This window comes from Camponotus vicinus, unplaced genomic scaffold (genome assembly GCF_025532165.1).
Source record: "Camponotus vicinus isolate PSW18456_S1 unplaced genomic scaffold, iyCamVici1.0 SCAF_7, whole genome shotgun sequence".
NCBI classification, from domain to species: domain Eukaryota; kingdom Metazoa; phylum Arthropoda; class Insecta; order Hymenoptera; family Formicidae; genus Camponotus; species Camponotus vicinus.
The window spans coordinates 1,735,656-1,763,460 of NW_028141979.1; the positions used below are offsets into that span (position 1 = coordinate 1,735,656).

At 40.6% G+C, this 27,805-nt stretch overlaps 2 protein-coding genes across 24 annotated transcripts in view; one reads left to right on the forward strand and one right to left on the reverse strand.

Moving 5' to 3' along the window:
* Positions 1–5,961, reverse strand: part of Gbeta13f (guanine nucleotide-binding protein subunit beta-1) — a 23,673-nt gene extending 17,712 nt beyond the window's left edge. For all 6 annotated transcript variants that reach the window (XR_014439749.1, XR_014439745.1, XR_014439748.1 and 3 more), the window contains exon 1: positions 5,436–5,961. The gene's annotated coding sequence lies outside the window, so the exon portion shown is untranslated. The remainder of the gene's footprint in view (positions 1–5,435) is intronic.
* The window catches only part of Sei (potassium voltage-gated channel seizure), a 102,418-nt gene continuing 80,049 nt past the window's right edge, over positions 5,437–27,805 (forward strand). For 13 of the 18 annotated variants that reach the window (XM_083104510.1, XM_083104512.1, XM_083104515.1 and 10 more), the window contains exons 1-2: positions 5,437–6,270; positions 23,927–24,157. In XM_083104510.1, coding sequence (XP_082960636.1) covers positions 5,564–6,270; positions 23,927–24,157 — 938 coding nt within the window. In that variant the 5' untranslated portion in view covers positions 5,437–5,563. Of the gene's footprint in view, positions 6,271–8,338; positions 10,905–23,926; positions 24,158–27,805 lie in introns of those variants that run through there. The other 5 variants (XM_083104524.1, XM_083104531.1, XM_083104526.1 and 2 more) reach the window with 3 other exon arrangements.

A 27,805-nucleotide genomic window follows, 5' to 3' on the forward strand; every position in this document is an offset into this window, starting at 1 on the left:
ACGGTCTCCCTTCGACGGGCTCCCGGATGCGCGAATGGGAGCAACAGTTGAGCCACGCGGGTCAACGTCCAATGCGATCTCGCTCTCTCCCGGTCTCTCCCCTTTCGATGTACGTCGACGTACACAACCGCAGGGCTGCCAAGTACCCCCCCCCCTCCCACACCAAGTACTTCGCCGATGCCTTTGACAAGCGTACTTTTTGGGGCACCGAAGAACAAAAAGGAGGGTGGCCGCTGTCAAAACGCGCGCCGACAGTTGGCCAACAAACCGGCGCAGGTTCGTCGACGCACCTGTCACGTGGGTATTTTCTAACGTTTCCGGTTACAATTTTCTTTTCTTACGATTCGTCATCCTCGTGTTCGACGAGCGAAAAAGAAAAAGAAAACCTCCTGTCAAATTTTACGTCATAATTTTATCTGACTCGATAATAGCACGTGATTTTTGTTGACTTGAGCGACTTTCCTAATTAAATTAATAATAAAGATTAAAGATCGATCTTCATATCTCCTTCCTCGAAATTAAATTCTTGACTTACGAACGACTCATTGTTTCTAAGTAATGTTAAATAGAAAGTTAAACATCGCACTTCAGCGCGGAATCATCGACGCTTTAAAATACACCGTGACGCAAACGCATCGATCGATCGATCAAGGCTCGCGTGAAGCTGCGACTCGCACTCATTTTCCTTTTTGAGCGTGTACCTTTTTTTTTTTTTTAATAGCGTTTGCATCGCACCGAAATAGCGAACTAGATACAAACGGAATTACGCGCTGGGTCATCGAATCCTGGCCGGAGGAGAAGCGCGCGGCGCACGCGAAGAGGGGAGAGGAAGACGTGCAGGTGAATGACGTCAGAAGGTGAATCGTGACGTCAGAGAGTAACCTGGAGCAGGCGGCGTGGCGCCGTCGGTTGCCCGTTAATTTCCAGATGCCGAGGGAGACGTCCTCGTTTCTATATTAGGACCTAATGCAATATCTAACAGGATGCTCGGCTTTTTTCTTTTTTTTTTTTAAACGTATCATCGCGTGGGCGTCAGACGAGAGCGGCTAATTCGCGGACGATAAAAAAATTTGATTATATTAAAAATGTCGCGTCGCGCATACACGATACAAAGATAAATGAGCGTCCCGATTGGTCGGATGTTGGAGCTACAACTGGACCGTGCAAATCACATTACATTCAATACACCTGGCGTATAATATTGATCGTACAGCCTCGACATCAATGAACGGCATTTAATGTCCGCGATCGTGGTTCTGCGCTATAAAATGGAATCGCCGGTGCTACTTTATGAATGAAAATAGTGTCACGAGAGGAAAGTTTGACTTTCGCGACGAGCAGATTCCGATTAATCGGCAGAAACGAACGACTCGTCGGATGAATTTATAGAAATTTGCGAAGGACTAAATTCAATGGATTCCGATGATTTTTCTTTCTTCTTTTTATCATAATTGAATGCACTGCAAAACTTTGTGTTGAGGTTCTTACTTGGTCTCTCTCTGTCCTAGTTTAATGCAGTCGCGTGACGTCATTAGCCGCACCAAGAAAAATCGCTTACCGCATAAAGTGCATCTATGACATTTTTTTTCAAGCGTCTTAACGGTGTTCCAGTTTTACGATTTATATAACCACGTAAAGCATACATATAATAATTATCGTGTAAAAATTTGACATTATTAAGTTTAGCAATATAATAAATTTTGTGAAAAAACGTGAAAAATTATTCAATCTGTTCTTTGATTTAAATCTTTAATGCAGAAAAAATTGACAAAAGCAATTATTGAATTAAGAAGCTAATTTTTTTTGTCATGTTGCTACTGATTTATCACTTTCCCTCTCGTCCTACTCGGAATTACTGTCGTCTCTAAAAGGGACGATATTTCGGTGACGTAGAAGAGAGAAGGACACGAGCATAAGAGGGAAAAAGAGAGCTGCTAAGGATCGAAAAAGGGTTTAACAATGAGATTCATCATTCAACTCGAACACGTTGACCTTTTCGCATCATTTAATTGTAAGTAGCACGACCTACTAACCGTCCTGTAAACCGCAATCGCCATTTAAGAGGCTCCTCGACGAGTTTCCTACCAGAAGAGACACATCTGCACAAAACTCATCGCCGCCGCCACCGCAACGACGCACGTGACGTTATCTGTCGTGATGAAATTATACAAAACCGCGCACGAGAAGAGTAACAGCAGTTTCGGATGGATTTAATTTACTATTCATAGAATCGTGAATTATTTTATTAAATATAAATTTTATAAAATACAAATTATTTTATAAAATTTAGTTTGACGTATTTTTTATAGCGACGCAATAGTGAATTTTTAATAGCTCTGCATTTCATTTTCTATCTTGGATTGTACCGACACTTTGCACACGCGAAATTTATTTTAAGAAATTGAATTATTAATCTCTCCTGGATCTATATTTTATAAAGATATTAACATTAATTTTAATTTACACGGCAAACAAATTAATACTCACCATGCAAATTAAAATTAAAACTGCTGGTATCTTTATAAAATATAGATCCAGGAGATAGATTAATAATTCAATTTCTTAAAATAAATTTTCGGTGTGTAAAACGTCGATAAAACAAACCGAGTAAAACAAATAAATAAAGAGTAAATGTAGAATTATTAAAAATTCATTATTACGCCGCTATAAAAAAATTATATTAAAATAATAAAACAATGTATAGAATAATTTATAATAAATAATTTTATAATAAATAATCTACGAGATTCTATGAATAAATTCAAAGATACAAAAATGTACTATAATAGGATGAGAAATATGCATCGAAACATCTGCAGATATTTTCCTTATCGCGATCTCGTGAAACGCGAGTGATTTATCGCGGCAATTGATCCTACGCCTAGATTGATCCACATAATCGGTAGTATCGATAACGCACATCGTCTCGAGTGGAATGCTGTCAATTGAACTCAAGACGCCACTTGTCTCCAGCGCGCGCGCGACAACTTTATATTCCGGAGCAATTAAAGCCGATTAAGGCAGCTACGGTCGCCAATTGGTCGGCCAATCGGCGAGACGGAATGTAACGCGAGTCGCGAGAAATTTTCTTTTCCCCCATTTATCCGCCAAGATCGGACGTCGGCTGACGTTTCTTCGCGGCTGTCGCGTCAAAGCTCTAAGCCCTGGTAATCCCGCGTGACACCTGCAAATGCTCGCGCGTGACGCTCGATCCTTGTCTATTGTCGCTCTGTCCATCTTTCCATTTGTTATTTTCGACTTGGCATATTGCGACCATTAACCTGAGGCCTGTTCAAAGAATGCCGAAGATAACTCTCGTAAGAAACACGAGTTGCATGTCAAGTTATTGCTCATGCATGACTCAGATGGAGTAAGCGTGATAACCATTAAAAGTCGCACCGATAACAATGAGGAAGAAAAAATTATTCGAAAGAAAAATTATTCGAAGAAGCTAATTGTTGCGGAATTGATGGAAGATATGCTTTCCGTGAAATTTTCGTGCTACCAAAGAGACAATCAAATAATGTACTTAAAGGAAACTTCAAACATTATAATAAATAAAAGTACACGTAAACATTAATATTGATTATTGAAATGTGATATGATCGATATAAACTTCAAACATTATAATAAATAAAAGTACACGTAAACATTAATATTGATTATTGAAATGTGATATGATCGATATAAACCATTTTTTTAATCGACAAAATCGCTCGTGCAAAAGATATCGATTTGCCTTGACGAGAAATGTGGATCCAAAATATGTATATTTAATGCTGACAGAAATCAAGCTGAAAACACCAGCTGTTATGTAAGAAAATTCACAGACTTTGGATTGCATCACACTTTCCGTTCTCGGAATCAATACTTCGCAAAAGGCACAGTAGAAATTATCAGTTATAATCTCAGTAGGAGAAAGGAATGTTCGATTAATTGCAGTATATTTTATTATTCTTATTTCTAACGAATTTTGTGAAATTATTTAAGATTTGTTCTCCCTCTCTCTCTTTCTGACTACTTTTATAATAATATTTTTAATATGTGATTAACATACATTTGATACACATTAATCCATTGAAAAACATTAATTTTAAATAAAAAGTATAATTTAATAATTTAACAAATATAATTTTATAATTATAATTTAATAAATAATAATTTTGTTAATTTAATAAATAAATTATTTCTATCAATTATAATATCGAATTCTACTGAATCAAAGATAAATAACGTGTGAAGTTGTCAATTACAATGTTTTCTATTTACGCATCTCTCGCCAATTCTTTTTACCAAAGTTTTCTGTTTTTTTTTTTTTTTACAACGCGCGAAAATTTATCTCGTTGACTAGGAAGCGCAAACTTTGCTTTCGCGGAGATCTCGCGTATATCGTGCAAAGCGACTTGTGTTACGTATTATGCACCGTAAGATAATCCGAGTCGTCGTCAAATAAACGTCAGAGGTATCGTTTCGCCGAAGGAGAACCGGTGCGTGCCCGGACGCCTCCGGACGACGTGACACGCAACATTCCTCAAGACGAGACCGTCGACATTCGCGCGACTCGATCGCACGTATAGCGCGATTCTTTTTTCCAATACGTGACGGATATTTTGATGTAATATAAAACTTCAATGCGTACGTCGTGCGGTCCGTTTTAAATAGAATTAGACAACCTTATATCTAAAACTTTGAATAATTCATTCGACAATATCCTGTCACAAAAATCAGTTTAATGATATCTTTGTGAAAACGATTCAAATAATTTTACGAACAAATAATATGAGCAAAGTATAAATCAACAATATAATCGATACTTTCGCCGATTTTTGTTATGATGTATTAAATCTGAACGCGCAGGAAAAAATTCGTCATCGGTCTCGAGCCGACTCATTGACTTTTTTCCTCAAACCGTATCGCGAGCCACGTACAAATATCTCGTGGAAGCCCAATCGATGATTCCATCGATAATACACCCCGTAATCGCGACGCTCGATCTATTTCCGTCATCCTCGCTCGTGCTAATCCGACGTCAAATCACGCCGACGAACACTCGCGAATAGAAAGCGACGTTAAAGATGCATCGTCTCGCGATCGAGGTGGTGAAATATCGAACAATATCGAGGAACGGGAAAGTCATCTACGCGAGCGAGTTGATGTCGAAAAAAAAAAAGAAAGAAAACGAGAAGAAGCGCTCGTTTCCACGACGCAAGGTCAAGCGATTCGTCCTCGCGCGAGAAAGTCGCCGGCCACGCGATCGAAATACGTCAGCGTATCCCGGCGAGAACGGCAAGATTTTTGACACGGAGCCGTAGGCCTAGGCGACCGCCATGATGGCGGTTATCGAGTCGCGCGAAGGGCGGCCGGGCGGGCTCGAGGCGACGCATCCGGAAGTCGCGAGAGATGCCCGGAATGTCAGATATCGCAACGTCACATACCTGGAGCTCCCTGACGGAGCCTGCGATCGTCGGAATTCCCGGCTCGATGCTCCTGGGCCTCTCTCTTTCCCCTCGCTTTCGCACTCGCTCCCTCTGCTCTTCCCTCGCCGTCCTCGACTCTCACATCGATGACTACGCACTTTCCTCGTCGCACACCTTTCCGTCTCGACTCGTCGAGTTTACCCGGTTATCCTCCTCGGAGGGGAAAAACACTATCACCGCACCCGCCGCTTTCTTTAAGGTTAACTGTCGCGGCGGATCTCTCGACGACGACGACGACGACGACGATGACCGACGAGCGACGTGGACGTTGCCGCGACGACGAGAGAGACGGGGCGCACGGTGCGTGCGACGTCAACGTCTCGGGATGCGCGACGTACGGACGTCGGCGATTGTTTTCATTCGACGACACTCGGCAAAAACTCGACGCGAACGAAACTAGCAGAGCTGATGCTGCTGCGGCTGCTGCACCTTCACGGCTCTGGCGGGCGGCAGGCAGGGCGGGGCTCCGTGAATCGACTCTCGTGAACCCCGTGCGGCCGCGAGCCGCAGCGCCGGCCGCCGACGAGGGCCGAGCGCGACCGAGCGCGGCCGAGCGCGGCCGAAGACTGCCGAGCGCGGCCGAGCGTCGCCGAGCGCCACTCGGCGCCACGACGCTGCCATTTTTCAAAGACCCGGCGACGAGCGGCGATGTCGCGCGGTTCCCTCCGATTTTCTGTGACTTGCGCGAGTGTCGCGACGGAAATTCCGGTGAAATGGTGTCCCGCGGGAAGTCGACGACGCGAGGAACGAGGGGACTGCCCAGATGGTCGCTGAGACATCGGCGGATTGCCAGGTAAGTGCGAATTTAATATCGTGCGTATGCTTGGCGGTTCGCGTAATGGCGGATCAAGTTTGAACTTTTACGCGCCTTTACCGCGTTTCGTATTTTTGCCCATTTTTTTACGCCGCGTTGATGTTACGCCCGACAGATTTATCCGCGCGAATGGATGCTTTCACTTTTGACGTTGACGCGATGACAGAGAGTAAGTCGAGCTTAAATTTTCGTTGAGGAAAATCGACGGTTCGTGAGTGACGCGTTGATTGTGATCGATATTTATTCGAAATAGGCTACAAAATAATCTAATCTTGGCTACGAAATAATATAATCCGAATAATCCATCCTGGTGGAAAGTAAACATTTTTTTTATCGGTTTCTAGAGCTGTACCGCTAAATAATAGATGTTGCGTGCGAACGTAAACATGTTTTTTTATCGAATGTAAATACGAGCCGAGCTTGTCTGAATTCATTTGTTGTGAGATAGTACGTGCCAAAAACGCGCAAGAACAAAACGAAATTGTTGATGGAGGGAAAATTTATCGCAGCGGATAAAATATATCTCTCTCATCCGCCTCGCTAGTAAAGTCACATTCTTTTTATCCGTTCTAGGTATATAATAGTTGTCTCTCTCTTTCCCTTATCCGCGACTCTCTTACTGACTATTCCACGATAAGTTGAAATTTATCGACAGAGTGTGTTTGCAAAGTGACCCTATCAATACGCGACATTGATATCGATTCGCAAATCCATTCCATTTTCTCACGAAACTGACAGACACGCACTTGTGCGTATCACGCAATATGCAAATTAATACTAAAAAAATAATTAGATATTTTTAATTATATACAATAAATGTGTTACGCTGTATTTTTATTAGCGTTATAATAATTTTATAAAAGCACAGATATAACACATTTTTTTTGCATAGATAAAATTTCTCTCTTTAATGGCTTGTATTTACATAATGCTATACATCATATCGCGAGTAAAATGTCTATTTTATTTTTTGTTGAATACGATCTGATATAGTAACAATCGTATGGAAGAAAGCGATCGTTATATAATGTCGCGTTCATCAACATAGCATCTCTTTCCGCAGTAAATAAAATGTTTCATACACTCAACAATCAAAATAATTAATTTTCTTTTAACAACCATGAAATGGCAATACACTTTCCGAGTCATAATGAAAATCTTTTCGCGAATTAATCTAATAAAAATGCAAGGTGACAAAATTGCATCTTTTATAAACAAACATCATATCGTTATATATTTTATATATTTTATATATTTTATATATTTTATATAATTTATATATTTTATATATTTTATATACTTTATATATTTTCTATATTTTCTATATTTTATATACTTTATATATTTTATATATTTTATATACTTTATATATTTTATATATTTTATATATTTTATATTTTATATATTTTATATATTTTACAAAATTTTTATTCGCCTGTAAATTGTTGGTCGATAATTCAAAAACTACTTGACAAAGATAAACGTTTAATCGTATGTACCTTTGCTCGAGAAACTAACCCATACAGCACAGAGCATTGCAGCAATATTGCGGCAATATTGCAATGTTGCTGCAATATTAATAATATTGCTGCAATATTCAGTGCTGCGTGGGTAAGTTTGTCGTTTGAAAAATATACTTTGTTTAAATTTAAAACGTACTTTTCGCGTTACAATGGAATAAAATCGAGGAGTAAAACCCGGGAATATACACGACGCGTTATGTCATTACGTCCTCGTGGATTGACGCGTACGTCGTTCGACCCCAAAGCTCGACACCCCCGTTGACGGAAGACAGAAGGGCGCCGAACGAAGAGAGCGGTCGGCGCGGCCTGTGCGCGGAACCTTATCAATATTATCAGCGGACGATGGGGCCGGTGCAGCGGGGAAGATTGCGGACAGGACGGAACAAAGGGGTGGGAAGGCAGCAGTGTGCGATCGCGGTGGGTGAACCTGGGTGGGGATGTGTATTCGCGACGCAGGCGCCGTGCACGACGCCTCCCCTCTTTCCTCCTTTGTTACGTGCCGACGTCGACGGCGTCGTCGTCGTCGTCGTCGCCGCCGCCGCCGCCGTCGTCATCGTCGAGAGAGAGACGGAGAGAAAAAGAGACGTCGACCCGTCTCGCGCCTTCTCTCGCGCGAATCAGTTCTCCGACCGAACACACGACGGCGACTCGCCAAACCGCGGGACTCGGGTAAAAGCGACGAGGCTATCGCGTTGTCGCGACGTCGTCATCGGCCACTCCAAGTCGCGTTGTCGAAGAGACACCTCGAGAGACACCCCCGCGTGTGTGACGCATCGCGACGGGGAGAGAGAGATTACAAGCACGCGGCGGAGCAACAGTGTTCGGCGACCTTCCTCTGGAGTGCGCCGGCCGTAGACGGTGATAGGGGGCGAGTCAGGTGTCTCCACCAACGGTACGAGGATCCCGAGAGGGTCGCGAGGTCAGCGAGAGGGCATCGTATCTCTGCGAAGGCGTGGTGGGTCACGTTTGCGTGATTTGTGACAGCGGACGGAGATAACGCGCTTCCGTAAACACGTGAGACATGGGCTTGATAGTGAAATCAATCGCGACATGTGCCGATGAATCCAGAGATAGATATCTAATCGAGTAAGATAGATTAGCGATATCGAATACAGACGAAGAAGAAAGGAAGAGAGAGAAAGAGACAGAGTTTGAAGGACGGTATTTTCGCGAATTATTATGCATCATTCGAAAATCTCGGTCAATCTCTCAACGACGTCTCCCATAACGATCTGATCTCGTCGACTGCTCGCGAGAAGTGTCGCATGCGGCGGATTTTTTACGCAATTCGGCGTGGCTACGCGAGCCGAGGGATACCCCGAGAGAGCAGACCGCGACAAAGGCGGTAGTCGGGCATGGTCGCGGAGGATGAGGAAGAAATACAAAAATAGCTGTTCCCGTGGTTGACCAGTGGAGATGCACAGCTGACCAGCCGCGTCAGTGAGCGAGAGAACGCGAGAGAGAGAGAGAAAGAGAGAGAAAGAAAAACAGAAAGCGAGAGGGAGAGAAGGAGAGAGGGAGCGAGAGCCTCGACGTTCGATCAGCATCGGCGACATGCCGCGACTCGCGTCGGGACGACCGGACGAAGAATCGATCCGATCGCGGTGTTTCGTGTAAACGCTCCGACTGCAAACACACCACGTGCCTTCACCGTCGTCGTGAACAGCTCCGCTATCCTGGGCGTCGCGACGCCCACCCCCACTCGCACGGCCGTCGACTCATCGCGTCGAAATCGTGCCATTTCCGACGAATTGTTTTCCTTTCGTTCGCCCACGAGCGATCCAACAACGACGTCGTGGAGATGTCCTCCGAGTCATGCGCCTCCCCGAGACGTCAACGTTCCGCGATCTCGACTCTCGTAAAGTCTGACTTGGATCCCGTCGAGTCCAGCAAGATCCGCGAGTATCGCCGAGGAGTGCCTGTCAGGAACGCGAACCTCCCGAGGATCGAAGCCACGAGGTTGTTGACCTACCGCATCGCGACGCCGTCGCGTCAATATTTTTCGGCTATATCGGGTCGCTCGATCGCAAATTGAGACTCACGAGGATTCGACGCGCGTGTCAGCTGTAAGCGATATGAGACCCCATCGACGAGAGAGGACCGAGTATCGCGTCGAGGACGGACGTTGCCGGCGAGCGACGGAGGTATCGTCGTCGTCGTAGCTCTCTCCAAATCGTCGACGACGATTACGCGACGATCCGTGGAGGCCAACCACCAGTTCTCAGTGGAAATCACGAAAACGCCGCCCGCGAGAAAGATCCGACGAAGATCCCCGCTATAAATAGATGTCTTCTCGCGTGGATCCCGTCTCTTGAAGCGCACGCGTTACCGGAGTGACAACGCGTACACGTGCGACACGTATGTCGGCCGTTCGACAAGGTGGTACCGACCTTCCCCGCGGATCGACGGCAGAAGGTCGTATCGTCGTGACGCTCCAGGCCGAAGATCTTAGACATATACCTAGATAGAGACGAGAACTCCGGGTCCAAATCAACGTGGCTTCGAGCCTTTCTCGCTCTTCGCGACAGTCTTAATCGCGACACATCGATATCGCGAAGACCAAGACCAAGAACAACGACCATACATCTCGGCGCCCTCCTGGCGAACGAATAGACACGAGACAAGAGCATCCGCTTCGGAGACCACGATCTCTTTCTCGTTTAGCTTCGCTCTTCGGCCTCTTCGTATCCGCTAAGAAGCCAGAGGAAAGCAGACGAATGCATCGCTGATTTACACCGCGATCGTCGTCCGATTACAGCAACGAAAAATCTTTCTTTCCCCTCCCTTCGTTGAGTCAAGTCGTTACGTTACGCTATCTTACGGCTGATCACTATGCTCAACTCGTGTTGTGCTTTTTTCTATCGTGCTCGTGCATTGTACGCCGCGAGTGTTTTTTCCTAGTGTTTTAGTATTATCGAGATACACTAGAGATAGGGCCCGTTGCGCCCTAACGTCTCACGGTCAAGCGCGGAGGTCTCTCGGCTGTCCAGATACCTGAAAATCCTCTTCCTGAGATGCCTGTTAGACGAGGTCACGTGGCGCCCAGAACTACGATCATCGAGACCATCATCAGAAAGTTCGATACGCACGGTAAGTCGAGGTCAATCGCGCGGCCGCGATCGCGTGCTCCATAAATTTCATTGAAGTAATCAACGATGGATTTTTTTTAGAATCGCGATATTTATTTCTCTAAAATTACCGTGGAAAATAATAAAATAATTGTATCCGCGACGATCATTTTCCGCGGGCAGTTTATTCGCGTAAAAAAAAAGAGAATAAAAATTTCACGCAATGCGACACAAGGCAGTCCGCGAATCGCATTTCATTTCGGCGATATCGATGCCGTTGCATAACATTATATTGATTATACGAATTATGATAATGACGTTTCCATTTGTGTCGATTAATTCAGCAATTTTACCACTTAACGGTGCAACGTGGTAAACATTCACCCGATAAAGAGAGAGTTAAGTTTTTAATGAATGTATTAGCGGGAATGTGCGGAATATTATTTTTCTCGCTCGATTATCATAAATTTTCATAATATTATATATATTCAGCATTTTTATTATCGTGCTGCGTGAATTAGTATTCAAGATCGCTACGATAATATTATATACAAAACATAAAAATTAAATATGAACGTATTTTACATCAATTTGAAAAACTCAAAGTATTATTTTTATACGTTAATTATTTTAACGCGCGATCGTTTACACGGAAATGTCGCTCGCGCGATTTACTCCTTTTGCTCCTTTTCCATTTTAAAGGTCAAAACTAAAAATGGATCGCTCGTCTCTTCTGACAGACGCGAAAATATAATCAAAATACTAGGGAATACCTCGGTTGAAATATGCCGAATGTGCGGGCATCGAGGTTCATTTTCAATATTATGTAAAACATGCCGACTACGAAATGAATGTGGGAGGGTTCGATTAAATGGAGGAAAGGGGTAGCTCTATGTCACAATGGGACAATGCATGTCACTGGCAATATCACTCCAGAAATGCTTCAAGTCTTTGCGAGACGAGGAATAGGCGCGAGAAGAGGGAAATCGAATTGATTGCGAGAAGGGAAGAGAGATAGAGGATTGATAGAGACAAGCAACGATTTCTTTTGCATAGTCGCGATTTACTGACAAGAATAGTCCTTGAAAGGATTCCTCGTTTAGATAAGGATATTCTGTATATACACCTTAATATATACAACACTGTATAAAGATGCGCGTATACATTATATCGTAATGAGAAACGTGAGGTATTTCATGATTTTTTTACTGATAACCAAATCACAAATAGCTACTTTTTTACGCAGAAAATTATATAAACTGAATGTGCCTAGACAGACAGATTTAAAATTTATATTGTTAATATGATACATGTCTTGCAATATCGAAATACGACATATACATAATAAATATTCTTCCAATATTATAGTTCAAGGTTAACTGATTGAATTGTTGTTAAATTATTTCATATTTATGACGCGATATTATCGTACAGCTGAGAAATACGCGGTATACTACACAATGAAATTCATTGTCATAACTAAATGCTAATATATGCGTTTGCGCGTAGTTAATATCGAAACTCTGAGTTTGCAAAGAAATCTGCGTTTCCACTTAAATATGGAACGTTGTAGATATCAAGTGAAGTAGAGTTGAGGTAGAAATTTTATTTTCGTACACACTTTAATATTATTTCTGTATAAATCACATTTTCCTAAAATAACATATTTAATGATAACATATTAAAGAACATTTGCGAGATATATAAATTGTAAATGCAATTTTGCAGCTCGCATTCTCTCAACGGTTAACTGGAATTAAATCGGTCAAGAAGGTTGGAGAATTCTTTGAATAGGGGATTAGAATTTATGTGCTGAGTAAGGCCTGCTGCTTCGCTTTTATTTCCGCATTTTTTATCTCTGCGGAGACAACTCATTTCGTGGAGAAAAAAGAAAAGAAAAATATAGAAAGAGAAAAAATATACATATGCAATTGTTTTAATATATGTAAATTTTATAATGTTATTAATTGTCCAGATGTTTTATTGTTTTAATTATTCCAACAATCAAATTATTAAGAATATTTATTAAGGATATTTATTTTTTGAACAAAGTTATTATAGATACTGATCGCGTCTCTCTCGGAACAAAAGTAAAGTCGAGATTCGTAATGTAATTGGATAATTTCGAAATACCGGCTTTTCCGTTCCTACAACACATTTTCTTTTTATTTTTAATAAAAAAGTTAGTACGTCGGCAATGAACAAAAATCGTTTTCGTCGCATTGAAAAGAATTCTTGGCTCCACGTAATTTAATAAATGACGCTACACGCCAAGTAATGTCACGGCAAGTATAGCGAATGCGACATTAGTCTCCCTTAATCGTTAAATAAATGACTGCAATTCTCTTGAGCGATGAGACTATACCGAGCAATGGTGTCAAGTTTATTGGCATATGATGGAAAAGTGAAGCTCGTAATATGATTGAGTAACGATTTCATGTATTAGATTTCCAGTATCAATATTGGTTCAACAGCTTTTACAATATCGCGACAGGCAATTTTCTCTCAACAAGATTAAATTTATTTTCGGTGTTCGCAATTTTTTCTGTGGCAATGCACAAATATTGAGGTTTTTGCTGTGCACTATATATATTATTTATGTATCCTATCGCAAATATTAATCTTTAAATATCAAAGTAACGACTCTATGAAATATGAATTAAATATTAGTTATTGTCGTAACATTTTATATCGAAAATTTCAAAGGCTTCAACATATTTTAGCTAAGAAAAGTTTTTCCTCACGTGCAAGAATATAAATTTCTGAAAGAATTCCCCTCGATTATACGTGTTCATCAAAGGACACATTTTGCTATCAACGATAGCAATCAATGTTCAAGCTCATTCAATTTCTTTCCGCACGATTCAACATTTACAGAGAAAGTTCATGCGGCGAAATTACTGACAAACTCGGCCACGACAGGCGCGAAGAAGGGTGTGTGGTAATAGGCATTAACGCGATAACTTCCCTCCAGAGAGAAGACCTTCGTGCGCTAATTTATGTAATAAAAAATATGTATGTGTGCCAGTCAAGTGTGTCGTGGCTTCTAATCTGACGTCTCCTCTACAGCAGCGGTTGTCTATCCTCCCCGGCGCGTTTACCTTTTTTTTCCTTCTTTATATCACTCTTTGTCGCGACCTAATGACTTTTATGACCGATCGCGTTCCACATGTGCTCGATACTCTTCACCTGTCCTCTTGAACGATAATCGAATACGACGTCGCAGGGTTGATCCGTTTCCCGTCGCAAATTGCATCGTCGCCGCATCGAAAAAAGTTAAACAATTCGGAGAAGTAAATCGATGCCGAACTTTTCGGAAATTGAGTCTTTTTACCGAATCAGTGCCAAATTCCGTTCGATTCTCCTCCCCCGCGATGTAAACGGCCGGTTTTTCAAGCCCGCTAATCCAATTTAAATCCGCGCACTCTCTACCTAAGGTCCCGACGGATATACTTAACTTTTTTCCTGCTATAATAAGGTCTGCGAACTTGATGGAATTTGTAAAAGTTTGAAGCAAAGTTATACCTCTTTGACCTTTAGATGCAGAAAAGAACGTTTTTCTTCGTATAAATGTCGACTCCGATATAAAAGTCTCCCGTGCTTTATATGTTCTGTCTTTTGTACGTACAAGGAATCGATCAAAAACACCCTGAAATATTATTAAAGTTCAAGTTAGAAATATTTCGTTTAAATATTCATCACATTTCTTGTTGTCAATAATGATGTTAAATTACAGTTTTGTCAGATCTATAGATATCAGGTATCTAAATTATAAATCGATACCGGCGATTTTATTTGCGAATAAATTGTAAATTTGTATTTTTCGATTGGTCGCGTTCGAATACCATGTGTCAAGGACAGACGAGAGATTCGTTTGGCAAATATTCGAAAATGCGCACGCAGGCAACACGAACACACAACAAAAACCGAAATCGACAATATGTGACACCGAGAACCTGGCACAGAAGCTACCCTTTTCGTGTACAAAGCTATTAAAAGTCGACAATTGCCGCGTTTAGAATTCTCTTATTGTTTCGTTTGATGATGAGCTTTACCATCAAACGTCTCTTATCTCGAAGTTACTTAATCTTACGGAACAATGGACGGCGATCTGTCATTCCTATTTGTCGACAGAGGCAATAGACGCGCTGTCACTCACAAGAATCGTACTCGCGTGTTTACAGTCGATTCGAACTGACGCGTGATTTATTTCACTAATTATATGTTGCACGAACAATACGTTGAGGGATGAGATCGCTTCTCGTTGTATCATTTATATACTAATGAAATTATAAATCCTTAATCATAATTTTAATACGAATATGGAACGAAAATTAGATTCAGCAGCTTTCTGTTCAAGGCTGGCATAATCGGCTTTAAGCGGAGAGAACGAGCGATCCTTTATTTAACCATCTGAAAGTCCTTCCGACACTTGTGCGACTGTGAGCGTTAAAAGTCACCGTTACGGTAGATCAATCAGCCACTTAGGTTCCGCCGCGTTTTCAACCCCTTTGAACTTTTCGCTTTCTATGACGCTTTTGCACATTTAATATTCACGCTGCACAACGCGTGACTCGGAAATCTTCATCAGAGACGCATCAAATTTTCACTTGATTCGCGCGGCAACTTTGAGAACATCCGATTGAATCTCTCATTCGCTTCGCCAAAAATAGAAAACATTTTTACTTGTGTGTTTTCTGTCGTCGAGATACGTAAAGAAAAAAATTAAATACGAAATTACGCGCACGTGCAATTATGTAATGTGGCATTAATGTAGCTTTCCGCAATCGGTGATTTATATTTGGACCATTTGTTATATAACTCACGTAATCGCTCATTTTTCTGTTTTTACTACTTGTTGTCGCGACTGGCGACTAGATTTCTCGTCTCCGGGCATCTCGTAAAGATTTACATAGCGCAAGATACTAGCGGACTGATTTATCGAATCGAGCAAATCCAGGGTCGATTAGAGATCTCGAGACCTCGACGGTCTCACGAGTGACCTACTTTTGTATTATGCTTCTCGAAAATCGTGACGTACAAAAAGGCAACGGCTACGTCACCCGCGGCTTTGACCGTTTTCTTCTGCTACGAATACGAAGGGAAAGTTTCTTCCCACAATGACTTCGGCCAGTTGACGGAAATCACAATGAATCGCCGGCGATTTCGCGCGATTCTCGCACACGGTTTTCGTCGCGTGACGCGTATCTACGCTCGTGTAAATTCGTCCAGAAACTTTGGACAGTCGCCAGGATGGATATTTAAAATTCTCCACGGTCCTCGAGAACATCCGCAGGTCTTTTTTTCCACGGATGTCGATGATTTGTGACGACAACTATTCGTACAGATACTTTTCTCGATAAACTTGAGAATCTGTCAGCGAAACGTGTACGATCGCGAAAATTTCCTACCTTGTTTTAATTTTTCATACTAAATTTGTCTATATATTTCTCTCATTTATTACTTCACTCCCGGTGACCTTACTATCGAGATGCTGATAAATATGTAACCACTTGGCTGAGCCAAAAAGCGCGCGAACGCCGTCGATCGACGATCTCGGGGTCGAGGTTGGTGAAAAATAGCTCAATGATAAAACAGTTAATGAGATCGTCGAATATATATTTATACCGATCATTCTCTAGTGACGAGAAAAAATATTTTAAATACAAAATGGAAGAATATTATATAATCGCGTGAGCGCGCGCATATTTCTAATTCTAATTGAACTACTGGGGAGATTGCTTCGTCCATGTGACAACCATTTGTCACGGCAGATCTTGAACGACAGATAAATTATCGAACTCATCGCCGATCGTCGAATGGTTGGCATATTCGCGATGAGATCTTTTATATTCTAGCAAAACAAGAATCCGCGGACTCGTAGAATGGCACGTACGTATCCAGCACATAAGTCTAATCAAACACGTCAATTTTCTAGTCTTCAAATACACGACTACACGTCAAATTGCTTTTACTCTGCGTTTAAAAAGTTCAGAGCGTAATGAAAGATATTCTCGCGTGAAAATAAACTTAAAGGAAAGTGAGAACTTTCAGACTAGTTAAGTGTTAAAAAGATGTTTTTCTGTAAAATACTGCGTGGAAATGGAATGTCGGCTTATTTATCACATTCACGTTTCTTGCGATCAGCACCGTATTGGCCTGTCTTGTAATAATGATACCATTAAAAACAGACGTTGTTTAATTTGGCACTTTATACTTTCAAGATTTGAATCTCACGAGTCTTCGTCGTGTCTTCGTGTGTCACGGAAATATACGAAAATGTGTCTTACAGATGGCTAATGAAATAGATTATAGGATCTATGTTAACTTTATGATTTCTTTTGTGCGTCTCTCGCTGTTACCAGATGGATCAGTCGTTTATTTTACTCGCTCGTACGAGAGGCGTGGAAAAGATCATTAATTTCGGCATGTTTCCCTACCAGCGGGATCCAACACCTTTGAAGATTGCGTTAATACAAGACGAATGCGTCTGCAACGTAGCAAATACTGTTGCCTTTCATGTGATTTTTTTGATGAATAAAATTAACAAAATTCCAATTATCGTTATACATTTAAAAATATTGATCATCATATCATGCGACAGTATTTAAGAATTGCCAGAAGATATATCATAATTGAAAACGAAATTATTCCTCACAGAAATACCATACGTAATTAAGAAGTCACACAAAAGGATTGTTATGTCGAGTGTATAAAGTTTCTCTATTCGCAAAGGAATTTTGGAATTATATGTATCTCACATACATTCCGGAAATAGCAAAGATAAATTTCAATTTACCTTGTAAATTAACTGGCGTATGTTACTCGCGGACTTGCAGTCCAGAAACTGGGATTCGCCTTAACGAGTGCCTTTGATGCCATCGAATCGCCTGGGTGCACCTTAATTATGGCACTTCCTGCAATTCGCTTGCAATTTCGAAGTCAAGTTTCGTGTAACGCGTTCAAGATCGCGCGACTAGGTTTATTATTTCTCGCCGCGATTTCCTTTGAATTGCCCATTCGTTTCCTACTGCGCCCGTGAACCTTGAAGGCACTTTTGGGTCAATCGCTAGTAAAATTTTATCATTTCGCTCGCGTGAGATGCATCTCTGTATTTTTATCGGATACCAAACGCGAGCGTATCCTGCGGCTTATTTTCTTTCGACAAAAATCGTGGATTTAATATCGTTGTTATCATTGGTATATCGATGATATTTGCGATTCTTCACGAATCAAAATAAACCGGTTTCCGCATAAAGCTAAATCATATGTTCAATTCGCATCTTGAATAAATTTTGTATATCTTTTACTTGGTAAAGTACCAAAAGCGATTATTGCATTAAAATGTTTGATGTGATGGTCATATTTGTTTAAATTAGAATCGTTGAAATCATGCTGGATCGAGGCGCGAGTAACATTGATACATGTTCCCTTCGTTAAATGCTAAGATAATTTCAAGTTTCTTGCCTAATGACGCAGACGCCCGAAATATTCCGATGGCTGAGTTACATCTCGCAGATCTTAAAGTTGTCGTTCTTTCGTAGAACTTCTATTTTCTTCTGTGCCGCGAGCGTATAGCGCAAATGCGTTCTTGGCACCGAATGCGATGAGTTGCATTCTTTGTCGGTGTCCCCTCTCGAACGGAAGAACTTGACAAAACGCAACGATGAGTAACATTATGAAGAGGAAGAAAGTGGCGAATGGTCAACAAGATACAAACATTGATCGAGTTTATGAGTACCTTTACACATTTATACGCTTACATAAATGCGTAGTTTAAATTTTACTCCATTATTATATTTAAGGAAGAGATTATCGATTTTCCTAATAATATTAATTTTTTAAAAATGTTTGAATTTAAATATCCATATATATAAAATTATATTCTCTAAAATTCCTCAAGGTCAGACTAGAATAATTTACAATTTCTAACATCTCGAAAATTATTAATATCGCACACTTATATGAAGAAAATTATATCGACTCTGGATCAATCGAGGAATCTGTGACGAGAAATTTAAATGCTGTCAAATACAATATGCAAATCGTTCACGATCAAATTAGCGGTTCAAAGAGACAAGGGCGGCTCGGACAGTCAGTACGTCGAAAGACGAAGTAACTCAGCTAAGTGACATCCTTGGCAAAGGGCCACAACAGCCCTGCCGTCGAGATGCAAACTCGGCGAATTCTATTTCTAATCTACGACCGATAAAGTTGCCACGATGGGTCGGGTAAAAAGAGATCTTACACCTAGGTGGTCTTCGTTTACGTTGCTACTTTGATGTTTCTTCGCCGCCCGTTCCTCTTCAAGCTCGAGTCATCGAAACGATTTTTGTCTCGCGAAAATTTTCACTGGGTTTTATCAGGATTTTGTTATGCTAGAGATTTTTCGCAATCCCTTTATAGTCGAGGAAAGCCTCGATAAAGGTCGGAAGAAAGAAAATGTAATTCGAGTCGGGGATAGAATTGAAGCTGCGAGCTCGAAAGACTGTACCGGAGGATATCGTATCAACGATAATGCGAAGCGTTACATTTGTAATGACGAAAATTTAATTCATTATCGCAAAGTGCTTCTCTAATTATACCCACGCGTGCAAATTTGAAAGTATAAGCATTGACGAACTATATGTTCTGCGCACGTCGAGTTGTACGAGATAATGAGCGAAACACGACGGGAAAGAAACTTGATCGCTGCATCTAGATTTTTTAGAGTTTAGCTTCGTTAATTTTATCATATTATCATTTACATTTTCCTCGCGAATATACATTTTAAATAGAAATTAAAAGACAAGCAAGAATCACAAGTTATGTACACATATGTCTTATTTACTTTTACCCATTTAAAACCCAACATAAAAATATGAAATAAAGGACAGCATCATAATTTCTCAGAGAACTTGAAGTTTAGATAGAATGATTGTATTCCCGAACTTATGATCGCCTCTGCAATTTCATTGCGTTATGCAGGTGGAAAAATGTAAGCGATCAATCTCGCCTACTGGCGGCGAACAATGTTTCTCCGATAGTTGCAGCTGAAGAACAATATTAATCACGATTAAAATGTTGCTCGCGTGGAGAAAGAGATAGGGGAGAAGATGCTGCTCCAACTTCTATTTCTGAGTAGCGTTTTTCTCGGCAGTCGTAAATTCTTTACCCAGATCATTCGGCGGCAGGCCGTACAGATGCAACTGGCGTTCTAGATTTATCGAGAAAATGAAATAATGCTGTTGTAACATTATTGTATATAAAATTAAAAACACACACACACATATATATATTATTGCGTCAAGCACATCTGCGTGAAAGTTATGATTCAGGAATGAAAGTGAGAGCTATCGTATCGATATGATATTGTAATGTCAATCTCTGATATCGAGAGATCTTTAATTGAGAGGTGTTGATGATGTATAACGATTATTGAAGAATTCCTTGAGTGGCATGAAATCAAAATTGCACGTTGAGTAGCATTTCGGTGTAACGTAATACCGTATCGTAATCTCGCGCAAGCATCGACTTAAGAGAGCCCAGTCACGCAATATTCAAAATGATCGCATTCGCACACACAAACGCGCTTCGTAATGTTAATTAGCTTTATCGTGTGCTATGTCACGATCACTTCTGCGAAGAAATGAGGTACGAACGAATTGATGCGAAAGAGAGAGAAGCGCGAGCAATAATTAATTCGCTCGGATATCTTTAATCGCGAATGACCTCACGAAGACTGTAACCTTGTAATCGATATATCGCATCTGCTGGAAGAAAGAGTATCACATCTCTGCTTAATTATTAGTACGATAAGATATTCTAGATTAGCTTTACCTTTCCACGTGGCGAAAATTAAATGATTACGGACATAAATGACAGATTTATGTCTCCCGAATTAAAATCCCATACACGCACATGCGATATTGATTAAAAAATTATTTTATTGCTGTCTCCTCTTCTTTATCACGGATATATTTTATAAAAAAATATTTTCTTACACGTATCACATATCCATACACTCGCGTTACATCGGATAATCTGTGATATCGATAATTATTACGTTCACATATATGCACGCAGGGACATTAAAGTTTACTTAACCGAGATTAACAATTAAACTACTGTTCGCAATAATTGATTAATCCGCGTTGAGCATTACTGATACGATGATTACGCCGCGTCGTTATAGCAAACGACATTGTAGAGTCGATTCCCGGGGTAATTCAATAAGACGTAATCCATAACGGCAACACGCGGCACAAAAGGAAGGCAGTCACGCGATATGCAAGGTGATGTTGTTCCGGACATCCGACGCCGGATGATTAATCTCGTATGTTGCGCATACCGAGCGCGCGTACCGTTGTATTTTCAATTTGGGCTTCATTAAACCCAATTGTCCTTCGCTCAGAATGCTCAGGTACGTAACGCGGTGGAATATGAGGGCACGGCGGCGCCCGTGGCACGCAAAGCAGTTGTGACGCTCGGAGCGACTGACATTTCTCCCTGAATTCTGGTGCGCCATAACGCCGGCACTTGAAATGCACTTGAAAACGGTCGCGCGTATTAATATCTCGATCGCACGCTGTACACTCGGCGAGATATTCGAGCGAGCGGGAATATCCGTACCCCACCTATTCACCCACGCGCGTAAACCGCACGTAATCCGCAGTTGGACGCGCGTCTCTAATTAATTCCGTAACAAAGTGCGAGCTTGGCGCGATACTTGCCGCGAGAAAAAATTTACCGCGTATGAGAAAATATGCTTAGCTCATTAAAAATAGAACATTCGCGCGGCTGAGGGGATTTTTCAAGCAGCCTTGCGTATCCGTGAGTCATTATTCCTCGCCTTCTTACCTCGACTACCTTAAAAGCATTGCCCCCTAGAATATTACCATTCATTTTCGCTTCTTTTTCATTAAGATTTATAAGAATTTATTCCTACTGGTTTTACATTAGATGGTGGGACAAGAAAAAATATATGTATATACAGAATGTTTCTTAATAAGTGCGAACAATTTTAGGAGATGATTCTTTGTCGAAAATTAAGGGAGGTTTTTCATATAAACATATACTCCTATATCCCTCCCTGTAGAGTTACACTCCTCCAAAAATGGGAATAAAAATTAGGTTTTTATTTTTTTCTCAAATTTGGAACATGTTAAAGAAATGAAATTAGGTGGATATTTTCTACTAGTAAAAAGGTTATTTATTAATATTTTTTTCAGCCTCCCGTATTGTTATAAGAGGATGAAACTAGCAACCCCTATTCAATTTTTTATTAGAACTTTTTAATGAGTCGAAATATGATCATCTAATCATCAAATATGCATTAAACAATTTGATTTATCTAGAAACTTTTTTATTTTTATTATTTTTTTCATAAAATCAGTAGTTTTCAAGAAAAAAAATAAAATACCTTATCGCACAGCATGGTTGCTAAATAGCATAGGTTTCGAATTACGAAAAGTTAAATTTTAAAATAAAAATAAAATTAGAGTAAATGTTGGGAAAATTGGAACAAAAACAAAATTAATAAATATATTTTAACCTAAAAAATCTAATTTTTATCTCCATTTTTGGAGATGTAACTCCGCAGGGAGAGATGTAGGAGTATATATGTTTACATGAAAAACCCCCCTTATAATTTTCGACAAAGAATCATCTAAAATTTTTCGCACTTATTAAGAGACACCATATATATATATTTTTCTTGCGTGCAAAAAAAATTTTAACTCCAAAAGATTTGTCGTGTGAAGATTACTCGTGTCCGTCGAGTTGTAGTCTTTTTCTACTTAAATTTTATCCATCCGCCTTGTTGACCAACAGAAGCCCGAGTATCTTGAAAGCGATATGTTTCTACGTCAGAACGTCATTTGCGAAGCTTCGCATAACAGCTCGAGTGAGTCACATGCATTCGATATAAATTCTTGGAATGACCGACAGTGTCGGCGTCGACGGCGGCGGCGACGACGACGACGACGGCGGTGGCGGTGGCGGCGGCGGCGGCGGCGGTGGCGGTGGCGGCCAGCTGACGCGTGCCGCACTCCAATCTTGTCAACAGGAAATAAAGTCGATTTCAACCTAAAGTGCGGGAGGATTGAAAGACGCGATGCGATGTGGCGATTCCAACCGGCCTTTGTATCCAGTGTCGGATAATTCGCGTCCCTCTTGACGAGGCATGCAAAAAAGAGAAAGAGAGAGAGAGAGAGAGAGAGAGAGAGAGGGAAATCGAGCGTGCCGTTTTGAGAAGCCGACTTACAGTCGCGTGGCAGACGGCCTTAATGGCCGCGGCACAGAAATATTTTATGGTGTTCTCTTTCAGGCTATCGCCGGATTTAGGACGAAGGTCGCCGCGCTTCGAGCGAATTTTAGCGATTTCGCCATCCGCGCGTTGCCATGACGATCGATTCTGGACGATCGCGAGTCTCTGGAATACCTACGGGAATCTTGGACCAGACTCTTGACCAGTCGTAGCCGTACATTCATATTTTGTTATTACGTCAGCAATGAGAAATGGGGCGTGAAATTTTCACACAGCATACGTGGGGATAAATCCGTTGCTCGCTGCTGATAGAATGGGCTCGTAAAACCTGCCGGAAGCATTCATATAAACGATACTGAGAAGGAAAAGCAAGACGATGTATTCCTTACAATAGTGTGTCATCATGACTGTCTAAAAGTATACACAAACATGTAGGCGGAATGGCAGTTTGCGTTAATTTGCGATTTTATACATGAGCGATCAGAGAGTAAATATAAGTGTTAGATCGTCCCCGGATTATTGTTAACGAGCGTTTATCTGATATTATAGGCTTACGGTGAATCCGGTTAAATTTAGATATTCCGAGAATACGTCGTAGCTACGTATGTTAATGAGCTATTGAAGCCTCGGTAGATTTAACAAAGCGTATGCGACCGTCACTATTATTAGAACCGAAATACTTCGTATTCACCCTTTCGAAATCTCATTATCTAGCTCGAAAAAAAACGAATCCGTCGAAAATGATGAGGCGTACGATCGGACCTTCTAAACTGATCGTCCTCTACTCGCTGTTGCAGATCGAAGCTTTTTAGTGGCGAATGCGCAACAGGGACTATGCCACATTATCTACTGCTCGGACGGTTTCTGCCGGCTGACGGGCTTCTCAAGGGCCGAGGTGATGCAGCGTCCGGCGGTCTGCGACTTCCTCCATGGACCAATGACGTCGCCGCATGCGGTCGCGGCCCTACGAGACGCCCTCGTCGCTGGCGTCGAAAAACACTTCGAGATCCTGTACTACAGAAAGGATGGTGAGTACTGTTTGTCAATTGATAATTTAACTAGCGCACTGAGAAAATCTGATAGAAGGCATTTTGATTAAACCAAGCAGAATTTCTAGTTATCATGATAAGACTCGAATTTTTTATAACTAGAACGTTTAATAGACTTTAAGGATTTTAACTATTAAGGATTTGGTTAATATTTTCTAGTTGGATCTATAAACCTTTTTGTTATATTAATTAAACATGGACACAGTGATGCCATTTTTTTTTTTTGTAAATTTAGTATTATTTCCAAGAAAATTTGATAAATTTAACAGGAAGAAATTAATCATACTCATCTGGTAATTCCTAAAGGAATTCTGATTCGTCCATTTTTCAACAGACATGGTTGAATCTATCAGATTTCTAATTAATGCAAGCAGATGAGAGCAGATGAGAGCAGATTTTTCTCAGTGCGGCAGTCAAAAATTATCTGTTCGCATCACGTATAAAGTACGTGAAGTATCGAGCTATGGAAATAACGAGACCCATCTAGATATGCGATCTATTTGAATGTTGAATATGATGAAGAATGCAGTCTATTGTATGGACACGTAATATAAATAAAAATACTTGGAGAGTTTCTTTCTCTCCAATTGTTGGTCTATGACAGTTTAAATATACGCTTGTCATGCATAACATATCGTGATATGTTCGGAATGGTATTGTCCTTGCACGTGTCTTGCATGTAAAAAGAAGGTGCGAAGAAGCGAACATACTTCAATCTAAAGATATCTTTAAAGATCTTTTCCGCGAACCCGAGAATCCGAATATTCTTAATTCGTCGTCGCTTGAAAGACACTGGTTTAATGACAACATTTTTCGCGGTTACCGAATAGTGTCACGGAAACTAGTGTCTTGTACGTTTCCGCCGTAGTAGCCGAGATAAGCACAAAGTGTCGCGCTAACTTTACGGTTATTGCCGGCGGAAATAAATCAATATAACGCGTTGTCGCACGTAAAGATTTATTGGCCTCTAGCAGGAAAGTCGCAAACGTAGTAGGCATCTTTCATCCCGTCACCCTGAATCTCTTTCTTCTAAGATGAGTGTTATTAGAAATTTATAAAAAGGCGTTTAATATTAAATTAAACTACCGAGTGCAATGATGAAATATAGTCTTTACTCCACACATGGTTTTTACGTGTTTGTTATTTTTCATTTTAACAGGCATCTGTTAATGCTACATTCCACACTAATTTTCTTTACGGTTATGCGTTAAATCTGTCTATTTATCCGGGAACTTCTTCCCTCGGAGCAAACCAGCTACGAGGTTTTTTTTCATATGTAAGACGACGGATGTAGCAAGATTCCCGTTATTTGGAGCAAGAAGATTGAATTTGTTCGCAGGCCACTGGTTACTTCGAACTCGATTTTGCCGTAGCGTCTGACCTTAGCCGCGGTGAAATCAATAGTCACCACTGTATAATTTATCATAGTCATAGTGCAGAACCTCCCACTTCTCAGGTGCCGTCATGTAGATTCATATAGCTGGTTTAACTTTCCGGATTTTTCGAGCGATACTTTTATGAGAAAGAAAATAATCAACTTTTATTCCATAAACAAAACCAACGTCGCGGCAGCTTTTTATTTTGAGGAACGTGTAGGGACACACGTGTACCAGCGTAATAACGTAGCAATCGCATCATCCTCTTTCCCTCCTTCTCCTCCTCCTTCTCCTACATATGTAGAAGAAGTATATAATTATCTGTCGATGATCAGTTAACAAAGCACGTAATTGTTACTGTAATTCGAGTTAACATCTGCTGTGACAGCGCAATTAACACAAACGTGTTCCCATCTTGTTCTCATCTCCTCATCGTGTTTCTCAGCATCGCGCTGACGCTGCAGAATGAAAAGATCGCCTACTTTCCTGCTTTTCTCTCGGGCGCAAGACGGACGGGCACTTTGCTTCACTGCGAAACGCGTTAATTAAGAGGCTTAATTAAATCTCGCACATAGAGAACAGGAGTGTCGATGGAACGAGATGCGCGAGAGGAACAGCCTGCCTGCACTTGACACCTCCCAAGGCGCAACATCGCGAATGTTTGCGTAGGAGATTCATAGAATATGTAGTTACGTGCCACGATGTTTCCATCCTTTGTTGAAATAACAAACTCTCGCTCTTCTCAGAGCGCCACGTATCGTATGTAACGTTGACGGCCACTTCGCAGGCCGAAGGAAAATACATGATAGTTTCTGCGAAGAGGCTGGAAAAATAGGACGCTTTGCCGGAATACGGGCAATTTTCCACTCGCAAATCATTCGAGTCTACGGAAACTCGCACATTTTTATCTTGCGTTATTTATCATCAGTCATTTCCGAAATATAATAATGCAATTAAAATGGATTATTTCTCTCTTTATGTTTCCTCCGATGTGAAAAGAATAAATAAAGCCAACTGCGTAGCCGTAGGATTACGGCTGTCGAATTGTTTATTGCATCGACCGTTTCGCATTTGGCTCGAGGGAATCGATTTATGAAACATGCAAAACGTGCATCTTCATGAGAGTGAACGCAACGCGAGCTTTATAACGTGCGGCCTTGCACGTGGGACTCTTATACCTATCTACCTACCTACGTTGGTACAGTTACCGGCATAGAAAATTAATCAATGGACTGTCGAGTTTCGAACTACGAATTGCGCTATGCATTAGGTACGACTGCAGATGGCTAATTACGCGAAACTTTTAACGACTGAATTGTAGCGTCGATAGTTATATAAAGTTTAAAATCATAAATGGAATAAACATTTGGAATAATTTCGAGGGAAAAACAAAAAAGATTTTAAGAGGTAAATAATTTAAAACATTAAAATCAATTAATTAAAATATTTAAATATTTAAATGTTAAAACAAAAAAGTCTCATTGAATGTTGCATGCGAATAAAAGTTATAATTATTAAGAGTAAGAACAATAAATTCATAAATGCTTAATATCACGATGAAATATACAATTTCATTCTTTTTCATCAATTGTAAATTGTGATAAATAATAAAATCGCCAAGAGATAAATTGCGACTGTAACTAATCTGTGATGAAAGTATAATTGGTAATTATCGACCGGCTCGCTTTCACGAATATAGCGTGGAAAAAATTTTTATCTATATTAAAAGAACGATTATTAATAGTCTCGGGCTACTAAAATTGCAGATAGATAAGAGCGTATATCAATTATCCTGTCATAGACATGTTTGCTAACACTAACTTTCTCGCATTTAATGGAGCGAACTTATCAAGGGTAAAGAGACATCTTTGACAAATCGATTTTATTTCAACCAGGAAACCTTGATAACGATTGTTAAATTAACTTGTAGTTTTTAAAAATCATGTCTATTAATTAATTTAACGCATGACAGAATGTTTGATATCATTTCTATAAGAGTTTTCAATCTTTTATAATTCGAAAACTAATAATATCTCGATATTTTTCTTCAGGAATAATTGACCTCAAATTGACTAAAGAATATTTTGCGCTATAATCTAGTCCATTTTTTCGGGAAAATTTTTGAAGACAATTTGAATCAAATTTGAAGTTCGATCTTTCATAAATCCACTCAGGCTAGAGAGTGGGATCAACCACTCGGTGTAATTATGTCACCATGAGATCATCCACCGATCTCTCCATCTCCACCTCT